This window comes from Triticum urartu, chromosome 2 (assembly GCF_003073215.2).
Source record: "Triticum urartu cultivar G1812 chromosome 2, Tu2.1, whole genome shotgun sequence".
NCBI classification, from domain to species: domain Eukaryota; kingdom Viridiplantae; phylum Streptophyta; class Magnoliopsida; order Poales; family Poaceae; genus Triticum; species Triticum urartu.
In genome coordinates, this window is record NC_053023.1 from 88693252 (window position 1) to 88709250 (window position 15999).

The window sequence follows — 15999 nt, forward strand, 5'->3', positions numbered from 1 at the left end:
GGAGGCGGCGGGGCCTGGTGTCCCATGTGGGCCCGTCTGTCTCCCGTGTTCTACTCTTCCTCGTCAGAGACCACACCTTCACTTCATCGGTCTTATCATCGGTGCTCGTGGACACGGCGGAAGGAGGACGACAGGGACTTGGACGCCAGGCGCCGCCACCGTAGGATAGGTTTAGGGGCGGGTCTTTTTTTGTTCTAAATGTAACTAAATTCGCCGCGCTTGTATGAAATTTGTCATGTTTGTATGAAATCCGATCGTGTTTGCATGAATTTCATCTGGTTTGCTGAAAAAGAGCTTGAAACGTATGCGGCTAGCTTTGGATGGCGTCTTTTCCACATACGTGTCCACGGACTGATCCCTCCTGTCCGCGGACGGATGCGGGAGGATTTTTATGGGTTGCCGTTGGAGATGCCTTAAGGGGAAACCCTACCTGATCGGGCACGGAGCCCCCTCCCCCCTCATCTTGCCGCCACCAAACTAAAGGAGCTCGCATGGAGGGAGTTTCGTTGTGTCCCTCATTATGAAATTGTAGGAACACTCTCTGATGTGGTTCAGTCATAAAAAAATACAAGCAAGAAACATGAAAAATGAAAGGAAAACACTCCTAGAAAGAGTTTTGCAGATTTAATGTACTTTTTTTTTGCATTGGCATGTCGAAAAAACAACTTTATCCACGTAGAAGAAGAAAAATCCTCCTAGAAAGAGTTTTGCAGATTTTTTTTGCATTGGCATGTCGAAAAAACAACTTTATCCACATAGAAGAAATTGCTTACCAAGAACAGCTGCAAGTACACAATGTACTAAAACATATCTATGTGTAATTGCCTTCGGAACTTTATAAGTGTAGTTCTGTTTTTGTTTGATGAGCCCACGCCCGAGTGCACTATAATGTCAAAACATATGATGCTTGAAAAAAACAATTGGAAACAAAATATCTACTCATGTCATAATGTCCAAAGAAATTATGTGTAATAATGTACGAAAGGAAAAGAAAATGAAGATCAAAATACAATACCCCACTAGATGCAACTAAGAAAGGTACAGAATAAAAAGAGAAAATTTGATAGAAGCTAAGCACCAACGAACAAAGTGTTTTCTGAGAGAATGGCCATACAAGTTGCTAACTGAGGTGGAGTCTCATAGGAGTTACTTAGAAGCAGATACATGCACTCCAAGACTTTATCTCAGACTCTGCTGAACCAACGGACTCGCCTTTCTAGAAAGGCTTGATGAAAGACAAAAATGTTTTTTCTCGTCGTGGTGCTTTCGACATAGGAGGTGGACATACTATTAGATTTTGGGAGAACACATAGTTGGGAGATGCTTCTCTAGCTTTACGATATCCCTATATTTACAATATCATCCAGCAGAGTGATGTTTTTGTTGCCTTTATGTTGGGACATGTTCCTTTAAGTATTTATTTTCGCCGGGCACTCGTGGGAGTGAAGTGGGCGGATTGGCTGCATTTGGTTAATAGGTTGGTGATAGTCGATCTAACGACTGGATTATATTCCTTCAAGTGGAAACTTGACAATTCTGGCCCTTTTCCGGTTAAGTCAATGTATTGCGATCTCATTTATATTGGCATTCCTTTTAATCACGGTTTCGTTACTTAAAGTGCCTTCGAAAGTAAAGATATTTATGTGCTATCTGGAAGGAGAGTGATCATGACCAAAGGCAACATAAAAGGTGACGATGGCATGGTTGCACAAATGTGATTTATGTGGAAATGAGGAATCGGTTTGACGTCTTTTCCTAGATGGCTAGATTGCCTGCTTGTTAAGATCTTCTGATGTTCTATTCATCTTGCATTCAACTTGCGCCACCAACTAGTATTACGAAATTTCTCAGTAACTGGTTGAATGGGTGCACTCTATGTTAAAGTGCAAATATGGGTGGGAGCCTGTGTTTTACTTTGGGCAATATGGAATTATCGCAATGTCTATGTTTTAATAAGATGGAAGTTTTCCATCTATGGCAGGTCATCCAATAGAGACACTTTCTGGATCCCTATGTGGCCCTATCTACGTCGAGGAGGATCGGGAGTCCATGGTCTCTGGGTGCAATCTATGGTAGTTGGCCGCTTGTGGTTTGTTCAACAGAGTTGTGTAGCAACCTAATGATAGGATGTGTGACTCACAAAGCCTCATATTTTCTTATTTGCAATTGGTTGGAATCTATATGCCCTTTCTAGCTTTCCGTATACTTTTTAGACTTATGGATACTTGTAAACTTTGCAATAAATAATTGAGGGATGTGTGCATCGTTCAATGCAGAAGCCGGGCATTTTTACCCTCTTTTGAAAAAAATAAGTTGTCGTCTCACATTATACTAGATTATGTTGATTACTTATATTATACATGTAAGACAAAACAATACTCCCTCCTTCCTAAAATACAAGTCACGCTCTACCTTTTTTGGTCTTCATCACATAATTTTGACTATGAATTTCAGTTATTGTATTTCGACAAAATTAATATAAATTAAAATGAAACAAAATTGTTTTGCAAGACAAATACGATGATACTATTTATACATGTCCAATCCATGCATTTTGGTACATATTAAGAGTCATTCATGCATCAAAGACTATGCGAAGTCAAGCGTGCCTTACATTTTTGGGAAGGAGAGTACATAATATTGGTGGTAAATTACCTAATATGTCTGCCGATCAAGTATCTCAATCTCTTGACTTATCTTACATAGCAACAACACTCATCGCATCATTTTCTCCTTCTAGGGGTGTAACCAAGCCCCGGCTGCTCGGGCCACGACCTAGGGTGTGGCAGTGAAACATTTCGTTGGTTTATTTTTTTAGGGTTAGTTACAATATATAACCACTATAGCTCTAAGGGATGGTAGTTTGGAGACCGGGTTATAGGATTGATTATCGTTCTATTAATGGGGGGCTCTCAAGTGAGTAGCTTGATCATATCGTTCGTAGAGCTCAAACCATTGCATGCTTGCATAATCTTTCTTGGCTCTTGTTCGGTTTTCTCCTTGTGAGATTTGGAGCTTATGATCATCTTCTTGACAAGCTCGAGTTCATAAAAAACGGAGTTCACATGCTTCTTCTATTGCGTTTTTGGCGTTGGAGGTTTTACCGGTCTTATTCGAGGAAGGATTCTCACCTTTTTCTTATGGGCCTTTTCTAATTTCCTTCTTATTGTTATTTCTATCAAGATTGTGTTAGCCCTTGTCACTAGCTTTTCAACAAACTTGGTTTCGTTGAATTCGGAGTCCGTTTGCAGAAGTTGTGTCAGTTTTGGTGTCCTTAAAAAGGTTGCAGCGGTACTACCGCTCACGGGAGAGGTACTACCGCTTGGAGGGGATATAATTTTTTACTACCTCTCTTGGGAGCGGTACTACCGCGGCTACTTCTGTGGCTACTTCCGCTCCGGACCAAAAACTTGTCTTAAGTCCAGCGGTGGTAGGCACGGATGTATTTTTTTTAGTACCGCTCGCAAGGAGTAGTACCGCTACCCCTAGCGGTAGTACCATGAGGACGAGCGGTAGTACCGCTCCGGCGGTTCTACCAACCTTTTGCCTCCTCGCTGTTGTTTTTTGAAGGGCTTCCACTGCCCTAGCGGTAGTACCGCTCCCATGAGCGGTAGTACCGCTCTGTGCGGGCTGTGAGCATAACGGTTGGATTTTTCCCCACCTATAAAATGTGGTCTTCTTCCCCAATGAACCTTATCCATTGAGCTCGTGTTCTTCCCCCATTGTTGACCTTCTTCGAGCTTGCTATCTCTCAATCCGTCCATGTATTCTTGCTAGTTTTGGGGGGGAAAGAGAGAGAGGAGATCTAGATCCACATTTCCACCAATCACTTTTCTCCTCTATGTGAGGGGAACCCCTTGGAGTTCTTGGTGTTCTCCTTCTTGTTCTTCCTCTCATTTTCCTCCATAGCATTAGTTGCTTTGGTGGGATTTGGGAGAGAAGGACTTGGGTACTCCGTGTGCCCTTGCCATTGCATTTGGTGCATCAATTTGAGTTCTCCACGGTGATACGTGAAAGTTACAAGTTGAGAAGCTTATTACTCTTGGGTGCTTGGTACCCTTGAGCTTGTTCCTCTTGGGTGCTTGGGCGCCCTAGATGGTTGGTGGTGTTCGGAGCTCAATCATTGTGGTGTAAAGCTCCGGACAAGCGCCGGGGTCTCCAATTAGGTTGTGGAGATCACTCCGAGCAATTTGACGGGTTCCGATGACTACCCCCAAGGATTGCCAAAGTGTACGGATTCGGTGACCACCCCCAAGGGTTGCCATTTGTACGGGTTCGGTGACCGCCCTCAAGGGTCCCTTAGTGAAATCACGACATCTTGCATTGTGCGAGGGCGTGGGGAGATTACGGTGGCCCTAGTGGCTTCTTGGGGAGCATTGTGCCTCCACACCGCTCCAAACAGAGATTAGCATCCGCAAGGGTGTGAACTTCGAGATACATCGTCGTTTTCGCGTGCCTCGGTTATCTCTTACCCGAGCCCTTTACTTATGCACTTTACTTTGTGATAGCCATATGTTCCTTGTCATATATCTTGCTATCACATAGTTGTTTATCTTGCTTAGCACAAGTTGTTGGTGCACATAGGTGAGCCTAGTCGTTTTAGGTTTTGTGCTTGACAAATTAACCGCTAGGTTTATTCTGCATTTGTTCAAGCCTAAACTGTAATTATTTTAAAACGCCTATTCACCCCTCCCCCTGTAGGCGACATCCACGATCTTTCACTTTGCTTCCATGGGAACCCACTATCTCCTGCCTCTGTTGCAGCACTAGCTCGTCACAGTGCCTCCTTTGTCACTACCACAAATAGCTCTTCACAATGCTTCTTCCCTGCCATCCTTTGCCCCTACCAATGCCCATTGTTCCTCGCCTGTACAGATGAAGGTAACAACTATCATGGACAACCTCACGCTGAATCTCGAGTTGGACCTCAAAATCAAGCCCTCCACCATGCCATAGCTAGGGAAAGATGGTGATGCTGAGTCGTTGGGGAAATGAGCTGGGCTCACTAGTTCCGGCGATAGTGGTGCTTCGACGAGATGGATTCGTCCTCAACGAGGCCAAGGCGACGGCATCAACATCTATTTTTTGTGATTGTATAAGGTTAGCTTGTTTATAGTTTTTTGATGTCATGTATGGTGTTTTGGCTAGCAACAAGCCTGTGTATGTTGTGTTGGACATGGGCGACATGTTGCGATGATCGTAGGCATTTGTTGCATTCATACTACAAAATTGTTTTGTGTTGTTGCATTTGTTGCATTCATGTTGCCTTGTATGTTGTATATGTTGTGAATGATGTTTCTCAATGATTTGTCACGCTCAACGGGGATTTGCTCATGCATTAAAAAAGTTGCACCGATGTGCTTGAAATGTTGCAATGCATTTGCATTTTTTTCATACTGCAAAGTAGATTGTGATGTTCTTGCATATGTGTAAGAAAATGATGTGCATGGGATTTGTGTGGTTTGGCGAGCAAGCGCACCAGAATCAGCTTTTAAATAGATTTAATAAGGGGCAATTGGAACGGAAACAAAGTGGAACAAAATGGAGTATGTTAGAATGATACTTCTATCAGAATCAAGATCTCAAGCATCCCGGCATAATTTTCTATTGTATACCCCCACCCACCAGAAAAGTTTACTGATTTCAGTGGAAATTATAAGTTACCCCTTCAATTAAAAGATTAGATTGTTCTGATCTCTTGTTTGATCGATGAATACCCTTTTTAAGTAACTTTAAGATTCATGTAAATTTATTAGCACGGTGTACCAAAGCAAAACTCTTTATTTTTTCTTTGAAGTGGGTCAAGCTTAAAACTGTTTGACAAGACAAGTCTACATGAATAGAGGGGGTACCAATCACATCTCAAGCACCCGCACAGCGAAAACCATGTAAGTTGCTGTCAAAAAATCGTGTAAGTTCCAGTTGATATATACATAAGCATTTGGATTATTATTAGATGTTCATGAGGCAACGTTATCTCCTACTATGACCACGTGGAATCTCTTCGACTTACTGTGACTTGTCTTTGCCACAGAGGTGCCACATAAGATTTGTGGACTTGCTCCACGTACGAAGCACCAAGGCGAACACCACATCCACATCGATCTTGCCTCTGCAAGACATCAATCCTTCAACATGAGCTTGGGAAGCAGAGTCTACGAGTTACAACCGTTTCACTGGCAGACACCATCTCTTTGAGTAGAGATGACCGAGTAATCGAATCAAGTTCGAACAAAGCAAAACATCGAGTAACAAAATAAATTGGGCCGGATGTGTTTCTCAGCGTCTTATTCAGAGTACATGTCAAGGGCACTTCTACAGGAAGGCTGGAAATTTTTGTGGTGGCCTCGGATTCTAGTAGTTGCTGGTGTAGAATTTCTTCAGGAACTCGGAGCTCCCTTGGTCCTTTTCCAGGTCCTGCACCAGCCCCTTGTGGCCAACCACGTATTGCCCGATGATGTGGTGGCGCTGCTTCGCATGCTCGGTGATGTTGTTCAGCTCCTCCATCCCATTGAAGAGAAGCATATCAATGACCTGTTTGTTCGCACGCAAGTCAGAACAAATCAGCAGAGATGTACAGTCAGATTGAGGGAGATAGAAATGCTTTCCTGGCATTGTGGTGCCATTACAGTGATATAAGAATGACTGCTAGATGTTTCAGAGGCTGGTGCTAGATTGTATAATGCAGACCACAAAAGTAGTAACGATATAGAAATATCGAAACATGTTAATATCATCTGACGTACTCTACCAAAGGGCAAGATTAAGGTGTTCAGTAAGAAAGTGTGAACTGCAGTTTCTGCTAACTTTTGGCCACAAACTCGATGTAGGAACACAGATATTAACACTTATCACCAGGATGGCAGAATCTTTGTTTTGATAACTGTAGTTGAACATATTAAATAAATATTTTACTGATCCATGCTACTCAATCCCCCAGTCTGCTGGAATTTAAAATAAAATAAAGAAATAAACCTAAATCTAAATGCCTCTTCACTAACCTGAAATTAATTTAGAATGTTGAGTGCAAGGTTGAGGCGAGGAACCAAATCATATTGAACGTAAATTCCACCAAAAGTCAGCACATGCTACTTGTCCAAAGGAGCGGCAAAAAGGTAACAAAGTAAAATAGGCCTAAAGGATAGCAAAACAAGAATTGCTATGGACCGAATATGAGTGCTGGGAACCAGACTTGAGCACTCTTAATCAAACTGGTCAAGCCCAGCAAAGCGCAAACAAAGTCTAGTTACAACTCCAGCTAAATATCAGAAAATTATGCACAAACATTTTCCATAACTCACAACTGCACACAGTTGATAGCAAGTTGGCATTGAACAATCTCCTTTTGATGAAGATCGCAGTATTGTACATCCAAATGGACTAGGATTGATAGCTTCTAGTGAAATCAATATAAAAACTTTAATTAATTATTACACTATCATCTAGAAACTGTAACACTTGGCTCGCAGACAACTTGGTTTTCTGTCCATAGGGCCACAGTAGCCACAAGCCCGGGTAGACCTCCCAGTCAGGAGTGAAATAATTAGGATTGAAACTCTAGCTGAAGAAGATATGCTCAAGAATGACACTTTAAGCCAATTCTTTGGATTCTCCAAGTTACAGTGATATGATTACATGGGAGGATTAAGTTTTACAGACTTACAGAAGACAGATGGATGTTGAAGATTACAACAAACTGCATATATATGTATTGTAGAATCAACTTTGTTTTTTTATTGAGACTAACTAATAACTAGAGATGCAGTTATTTTCCGCTTTGACTAAGTTCGAGTGAAATTTACCAAACTAACTTTGGACTTACTACAAAATATGAATCTACCTTGAGACTCGAGCTTAACTTGCAACCAACATTGTGTATTTGTGAATGCTATGTTTGTTTGTCTTAAAATTGTGTATGATAAAGTCAGTAAACCTTATTCCATCATGTCCTATACTCGTATAAATCCAAATTATTATTTCTTTTAGGAAACGGTAATGCTATTGTTACATGATTAACTCCTGCTAAATTTGGAAGCCACTATGATTTCATTTTAATTGTCGCATTTGATTTCTTCTGTTATAAATTATAAGTATAACTAGAGGTATGTTCTATATCAGAGCATCCGCACATCACAAGGCAGCTCGTAGATACCAGAGGCTGGAAATTTTGGGGAAATAATACTTCGTGGTTTACACTGTAGCCATGTTAGTATGTTACTCATCTAGAACTTGGATGCAGTTCACACTTTTTGTGAAGGATGAACAAATTGTGTGGTTCCCGTTATCTATTGGTGGTCAATAATGTCGATCAATTTAGGAAGATACTGGTCTAATTTATAGTTAACTGCTCCCCACCCCCATGCCCACCCCCATCAGATCTAGATCCCCATTTTATAACCATGCCGAGCTACTTGCATAGCCAACAGTGAAGTAAAGCATATAATGAAGTCGGCATCTAATTTTGCGCGGAAGACGCAACAGAATACAGTTAACTGAATACATAAGGATACTCCTAATTCTGCAATTGGTAATCAACTCCAAAAACATTGAGTGGCCATATATATAATACAAAGAAGCAGCTAGGAATCAGGTTCTTAACAGCATAGAAACAACTCCAAAAACATTGAGTGGCCATATAACACATAAGCATTTTACGGACGTCGTAGCCTCTGGCTAATCCAGAAATCCAGGGCAGTGAGCACCTTCATGCAAAACGGCCGACCCATAGGTGGACAAAATACTACCTACAAAGCCTCGATGCTAGTCCTGGAAGGACAGGGTTGCCACACTGACACTGCAGTCTAAGTGCCGCTAGAAACAAGGAGTTGTCAGCCCGTAATCCTGCGAAAATTACCAGCAAGGTCAACTGCTACCTACCCATCCAACAAGGCGTACCGATTACGCATCGGCGATTCCCAGCCCCCCAAAGAAACATACATCAGATTCCCGCAGAGAGCACCCCCCTCGGAAGGATCGGACAGCGACTGGATCGAAGAGGACAGCAACGCGTTCGTTCTTCGTTCTACAACTATCCATTCGCGAGGGGCAGATCGAGGGGGGGGGGGGGGGGGGGGGGGGGGGGCACCTTGGGGTCGGAGACGCCCTGGTTCTTCCGGATCTGCTGGGATATGCTGGCGCGGAGCTGGGCGGGGGTCACGACGTCGTCGAGGTTGTAGATCTCCATGATGGAGGGGATGGCGCGGCAGGCGTCCCTGAAGAAGTCGAACACGCGGTGCCGCGCCTCCGCCATCGACGCCGAGTTCGGCGGAACCTTCACCGCGCGCATGGTGAACGCCATCTCTTCGCCCGGACCCCGCTTCGCTGCCTATCTCCGGCTGCCGCCCTCTCGCTCGCCGCCCGTCCTCAGGTGGCTCCTCCGCTTGGTGGTGGTGGTGAGATGAGAGGTAGCTCGGTGCTCTCCGCTTGCCAAATGTTCTCCTGTCGATAGCGGGCCGTCCGCGTCTACCTCGAGATGGAGATGGGCGGCGTGAGCACTGGGGCCTTGAAGGCGACCAGGACAAGACTAAAGGCCCAGTTAGCTTTCACACCCAGCAACGCTCACTTTTTTTTTTGAATGCCAACCCCAGCAACACTCACTCTTTGCCTTCGAGTAAACTTACCAACTTCGCACAAAATTTACTGCTACATCCCAGGGGTACCAGATTTTAGCACATGAACAACAGAGAATCATACGATTGTGGATGGACAGTTACAGAAGTACCTAAGGTAACGCTTTCGTGGCATTTCCTCGATCTCTTCTCTCACCAAAATTGTGAAACTTTTGCAAGTCAACCAATAATTAGCGCCGGTTTCGGGGTTGTTCCACTCTCAAAATTACAAGTCAAATGGAGTGGATTCACTATGCCTTGCTCTGCAAAAAAAAAACTCAAATTTGGGGTCAACTTTGTGTTTTTCGTGAAGCTCCTCGAGGGTGAGGGACTCCAAAAACTCAAATTCTTGTGGAATTGAGAAAAAATTACCCACCACGGCCACCCATAAGTGGATAAAAGTTTGCCCCCCCAAATCATGCAAGCTACCCATCTTCCTCCTCACCCGTTCGCCCCCTTCCTCACTCATGCACAAAAGAGCCCCCTCCCCCCTAGCGCCACCACCACCGTGAAATCGGGCTGCCACGAGGTAGGCCCCGACGAGGTAACCGACATAATGAGTAAAATGCACAGAACCACGACTTTAGCGCCATAGCTCTTGTAAAGCCTCGCTTTACAAAATGTGACACTTTGCACCGCACCGAAATTTTGACATTGGCAAAAAACACTGAACCCAAAAATGATCTCTTTTTGACGTGGCCAATCGTGCAAGGGCCAACAGTAGGGGATGGCACACCGCTAATGGTCGTTCGGTCGTAGCCTACTCGGCTCGGTCGGAAGCGGGCAACACGGGCCGGGCGACGCGCTGGATGGCTGGCTCGCTCACCCCTTAGCCAGTCGGTCAATGGGTTCGTTCGTTATTTTCAGGCAACCGTTGGTTATTCGCAGCGTAGCCCTGGCCATTTGGTTTCACATTGAATCCAGAAACCCTCATCTTCCTCCTCCCAGCGTTGAGTGTCCGTCACTTCGCTCACACAGAAAACCACCACCGCCGCTCTCTCCCATCCTCTCGCCCCTATCCTCTCACCACCCACCACTCAGTGTCGACGCCGTCGGCACCGCTGACGCCCCCGCCAATGTGCAGTTGGGACAGGGTCATAGACGACTGGGCCAGCAATGACCCAACCAAGAAGGCTATCGGCTGGGACCTCACCGAGCGGTTCAAGAGCGTGCCCGCGCTAGTCAACCACGTCAAAGGCCTCTGCCGGTGTTCACCGATGACGGTGGTATGCGTCCTCGTGTGGTGCATGCTCGAGTCGATGTCCAGAGATGTACGGCAACGCAACCGTTGGATCATGTATCGGCCGCAGAAAAGCAGGTTTCCGGCAGATCCAACGGACGTGGACATGCTGGTCAAGGTGGACTTGACGGAGTCCTCATCCACAATCCCCCCTACAGCACATCCCAGTGTTTCCATCGACGGTGAGGAGCCAAAGGTCCAGGTCCTCGCTTGCCCTCGCGTCGCGGGGCGACCGTCGATGGAGAGAGGCAGAAGACAATCGACGTGGAGGTGATGCCCGACGTGGAGGTACCATTAATGTAATCGAGTTGAGAGTTATATAATAAATAGTAGTTTGACTTTTTCTTCTTTACTTTAATGTTTCAATCTTAGTAACGAAAATAATAGAAAATATCATATGCTAATCTTATGGAGAATAATGACTTTACATAAAGAAAAGTATAATTTGTAAAATTTATTGAAAGCTAACAAACATATCATTGGTCAATGATGCAATTCATGAAAGAATTAATAAGGGAAGATAAAGTTCACATATAAATATACTACTTGGACATCTTTTATGATTTTGAGCCCCCACTAAGTATTATATGCCAAATTGTTGATGTTGGATAATGAAGACAACGTAATGAGTTATGCTTGCTTATATTATATTGTTATAGATCCTCCAACATGTGGTGCTTGCTCCCCATCTTTGCTAGCCAAAAATCTGCACCAAGTAGAGATACTAATTGTGCATCCAAAAACCCTTAAACCCAGTTTCATGTCATAAGAGTCCATTATATCCACCTATGGATTGAATAAGATCCTTGAAGTAAGTTGTCATTAGTTCATAAGGCAATAAAAATCGCTCTCTAAATATGTATGATACTCCCTCCGTCCCAAAATAAGTGTCTCAACTTTGTACTAGCTCTAGTACAAATTTGTACTAAGCTCAAGACACTTATTTTGGGACGGAGGGAGTATTTTATTCTAAGGGAAAATAAGCTTTGCACAAACTTGTGATGGTGAAGAAATAAAAGGGACGAACTGCATAATAAAGGTTGCTATCACAAGGGGCAGTGTAAAGTTACGTTCCTTTGCATTAAGAGCCTGCACATAAAAAAAGCACACGACAACCTCTGCGAAGGGTCTATCTTTTACTTTTATGTATTTACTTTTTATGCAAGAGTCAATAGTATACTCCACTATTCCTTTTTATTTATTCTCTTTTGCAAGCATCATGTGGCGGGGAAAGATCTAGACATATATATCCAGTTGAATGTAAGTGATCATGAATTATTATTGTTGACATTACCCTTGAGGTAAATGGGTTGGGAGGTAAAATTATAAGCCTCTATCTTTCTATGTGTCTGACTGAAACTTTTGCCCTCTCTCTCTCTCTATATATATATATATGTGTGTGTGTGTGTTAGCAATCATAGAAGATTAAAGGATAGTTGATATGTGGACTTGCTAAATAAAATCTCTTACATGAGATCCTTCCTTAAAAGATGATGAATTGCAATTGCTTTGTTGACTGAGAACATAGTTTGTTAGTTTTCAAGGAATTTTATGATTTATACTTCATTGTTGTGATGAATTGTTACTTTCTCATGATAAGTTCTATGATAATAATATATTGCTGCTATGATATTGATCATGATGCTTCTATGTCCGTATTTTGTTTTTATCGACACCTCTCTCTAAACATGTGGACATGATTATCGATATCGGCTTTCGCTTGAGGACAAGCGAGGTCTAAGCTTGGGGGAGTTGATACATCCATTTTGCATCATGTTTTCCTACTGTTATTTATAATGTTTTTGATCAATATAATACTTTGTGGTGCCATTCTAATGCCTTTTCTCTCTTAATTTGCAAGATGTACATGAAGAGGGAGATTGCTGGTAGCTGGAATTTCGGACCTGAAAAAGCTACATCACAGATACCTATTCTGCACAACTCCAAATGAGCCAAAATTTCATGGAGAATTATTTGGAATATATGAAAAATACTGGGAGAAAGAAATACCACAGGAGACCCACCAGGTGCCCATGAGGTACCAGGGCGTGCCCTGGTGGCTTGTGGGGCCCCTGGCCAACCTCTGTTGCCCATCTTCGGTATATAAGGACATTTTCCCTAGAACAAATGTGGGAGGACACTTTCAGGATGAAGCATCGTTGTCTCGGGGCGGAACCTGGGCAGGAGCACTTTTGCTCTCTGACGGAGCGATTCCGCCAGGGGAACTTCCCTCTGGGAGGGGGAAATCGAAGCCATCGTCATCACCAACGATCCTCTCATCAGGGAAGGACCAATCTTCATCAACATCTTCACCAGCACCATCTCATCTCAAGCCCTAGTTCATCTCTTGTATTCAATCTTTGTTTCAAAACCTCAGATTGGTATCTGTAGGTTGCTAGTAGTGTTGATTACATCTTGTAGTTGATGCTAGTTGGTTTATTTGGTGAAAGATTATATGTTCAGATCCTTAATGATATTTAATACCCCTCTGATCATGAACATGAACATGCTTTGTGAGTAGTTACCATTGTTCTCGAGGACATGGGAGAAGTCTTGTTATAAGTAATCATGTGAATTTGGTATTCGTTCGATATTTTGATGATATGTATGTTGCCTCTTCTCTAGTGGTGTTATGTGAATGTCGACTACATGACAATTCACCAATTTTTGGGCCCAGAGAAGGCATTGAGAAGTAGCAAATAGATGATGGGTTGCTAGAGTGATAGAATCTTAAACCCTAGTTTATGCGTTATTTCGTAAGAAGCTGATTTGGATCCATGTGTTTCATGCTATGGTTAGATTATCTTAATTCTTATTTTGTAGTTAGGGATGCTTGTGAGAGGGCATAATCATAAGTGGGTTATTAGTTCAAGTAAGAACAACACCCAAGCACTGGTCCACCCACATATCAAATTATCAAAGTAGTGAATGTGAATCATATGAACATAATGAAAGTAACTTGATTATAAATTCCCATGTGTCCTCGGGAGCACTTTGCTTTATATAAGCTAACTTTCAGGCCTGTAGTTTGCTACAAAAAGGATTGGGCTACCTTGCTGCACCGTTTCTACAGTTGTTACTTGTTACCCGTTACAAATTACCTTGCTATCAAACTATCTGTTACCGATAATTTCAGTGCTTGTAGACAATACATTTCTTGACGCCATATGTATGCAGGATCCTCATGACACGCTTGTCCACGTGCCTCCGCAACCTGTCCACTTGTTCCAAGACATCTCAGCAAATCGACCAGAAAAAACTTCCATGCAACTGCACAATCTTCTTTCCTCCCACTATTTGCTGTTGTTTCTCTATGTACCTTAGCAAGAAAAGGATCCAACTTCACCCAACCAAACTGCTCTCATGCAAACACACGTGGTCCTGGTAGCTTTTTTTTCTCAAACAAATCTCACATAGTACTTGTACACAAGCGCTTAGGTTTGCCTTGGCCTACCAGCGCTGACCCATATGGTCCAGCCCATGTCGTGACCACGCTGGCCCTCCTCGGCTTCAGCCCACCCGTGCTCACGGCCGCACAGAGCGTACCGCCCGATCAGTGCACAGACATACCCAATACTTAGTAAGAGGTCGAAAAGTTTGACCCTCTTGCTTAGGGTTCACCTACTCCGACGGCGATCCAAATCGACGGTGTGACTTTTGGGATTTGCAAATAGATACCGGTTGTTCGGGGTGAGGGACGGGCCCTAGGTAGCTCGTGGAGGCGGGAGACTATTTCCCAGCGATGGCGGAGGCAACAAAGGTAGGGTCATCCTCAGCGAGCAGTGGAGCGGGTGAAAATTTGGAGGAGATGATGCAGTTCTTGGAGCTGAATAAGGATGAATTGGATGATGTGGTCATCGGGAAGGAGGAGGGGCAACAATTTTAGGCTGGGGCCAGATGGCTAGCGATTGGATGCCTGAATAACTCTCGCCCCATTAGCTCCTCTGCTATGTTTCAGACTCTGAAGTCGGTTTGGAGCCTGGCGCATGTTCCCAAATTCAGAGAGGCAGGTGAAAACTTGTTTGTGTTTCAGATGTTTTGCCTGGGTGACTGGAAGAAGGTTGTCCATGGTGGTCCATGGCTGTTCCGGGGCCTAGGGCTGCTGGTGGAGGACTATGATGGCAAGGTTGATCCGACATTAGTGTTTTTTGATTGTTTGTACGTTTGGGCTCAGATTCACAAAATTCCTTATCTGTACCGTCAACAGGGAGTAGTTGATCAATTAGCCAGGAGGATTTGTCGAGTCAAAGAGACCCAGTTACCACCAAAGCTATATTTTGATGGTGATTATGTTCGAGTTCGAGTTCGTGTGTTAGTTGGGAAGGCTCTTATGAGGTTTACACCACTGAATGTTGTGGGGGAAGGAATGCGTTTATTGCCAGTGAAATATGATAAGATCCCCTACCTCTGCCAGGTGTGTGGGATCATAGGGCACAATCATGAGGAGTGTGGTGATGGCGTGTGGGAACCAAAAGACAAACAATTTGGAAGCTGGATGCTCGCGCAGAAAAAGTTTTTCCAAATGTACAGCAGCAAGGAGGAGGTAGAGCTCAAAGCGGAGGCCGTTTTTGGGGTCGAGAACATGGTACATGGGGTCAAGGAAATCCTACCCAACGTAAGAGATCATCACAGGACGCTGATCTAAATAATGTGGATGTTGATGGCACGACTCCGAATCCTCTAAAGGCAGTGATGGAGGGTGGGGATAAGGAGAATAAGGACATGTCAACTGCAAGGGAAAACCTGGAAGTTTTAAAGGAAAGTGAAATAGATTCAGTAAGCTCTCAAGCCCTAGTGGTTATTCCTCCACCAACACCAGCTTATGTTGAAGGAAATATGCCCTAGAGGCAATAATAAAGTTATTATTTATTTCCTTAAATCATGTATTAACCAGAAACATGATACATGTGTGAATACATAGACAAAACAAAGTGTCCCTAGTATGCCTCTACTTGACTAGCTCATTCATCAAAGATGGTTATGTTTCCTAGCCATAGACATGTGTTGTCATTTGATGAGCGGGATCACATCATTAGGAGAATGATGTGATGGAGAAGACCCATTCGTTAGCTTAGCATTGTGATCGTTACAGTTTTATTGCTACTGCTTTCTTCATAACTTATACATGTTCCTCAGACTATGAGATTGTGC

At 43.6% G+C, this 15999-nt stretch overlaps 1 protein-coding gene across 1 annotated transcript; it reads right to left on the reverse strand.

Moving 5' to 3' along the window:
• Positions 1-6244: 6244 nt before the first annotated feature.
• Positions 6245-9445, reverse strand: LOC125536040 (NADH dehydrogenase [ubiquinone] 1 alpha subcomplex subunit 6-like). The gene is made up of 2 exons (XM_048699127.1): positions 9086-9445; positions 6245-6534 (listed from the first exon to the last, which is right to left on the reverse strand). The coding sequence occupies exons 1-2, from the start codon at positions 9296-9298 to the stop codon at positions 6355-6357; spliced, it is 393 nt and encodes a 130-aa protein (XP_048555084.1). The 5' UTR covers positions 9299-9445; the 3' UTR covers positions 6245-6354.
• Positions 9446-15999: the final 6554 nt, after the last annotated feature.

Excerpts from the sequence above, each read along its gene's own strand:
- LOC125536040 (XM_048699127.1), bottom strand. The coding sequence starts at position 9,298 with ATGGCGTTCACCATGCGCGCGGTGAAGGTTCCGCCGAACTCGGCGTCG. Across the intron at positions 6,535-9,085 it reads AGGGCGTCTCCGACCCCAAG|GTCATTGATATGCTTCTCTT; the intron begins GTGCCCCCCCCC and ends GCGAACAAACAG.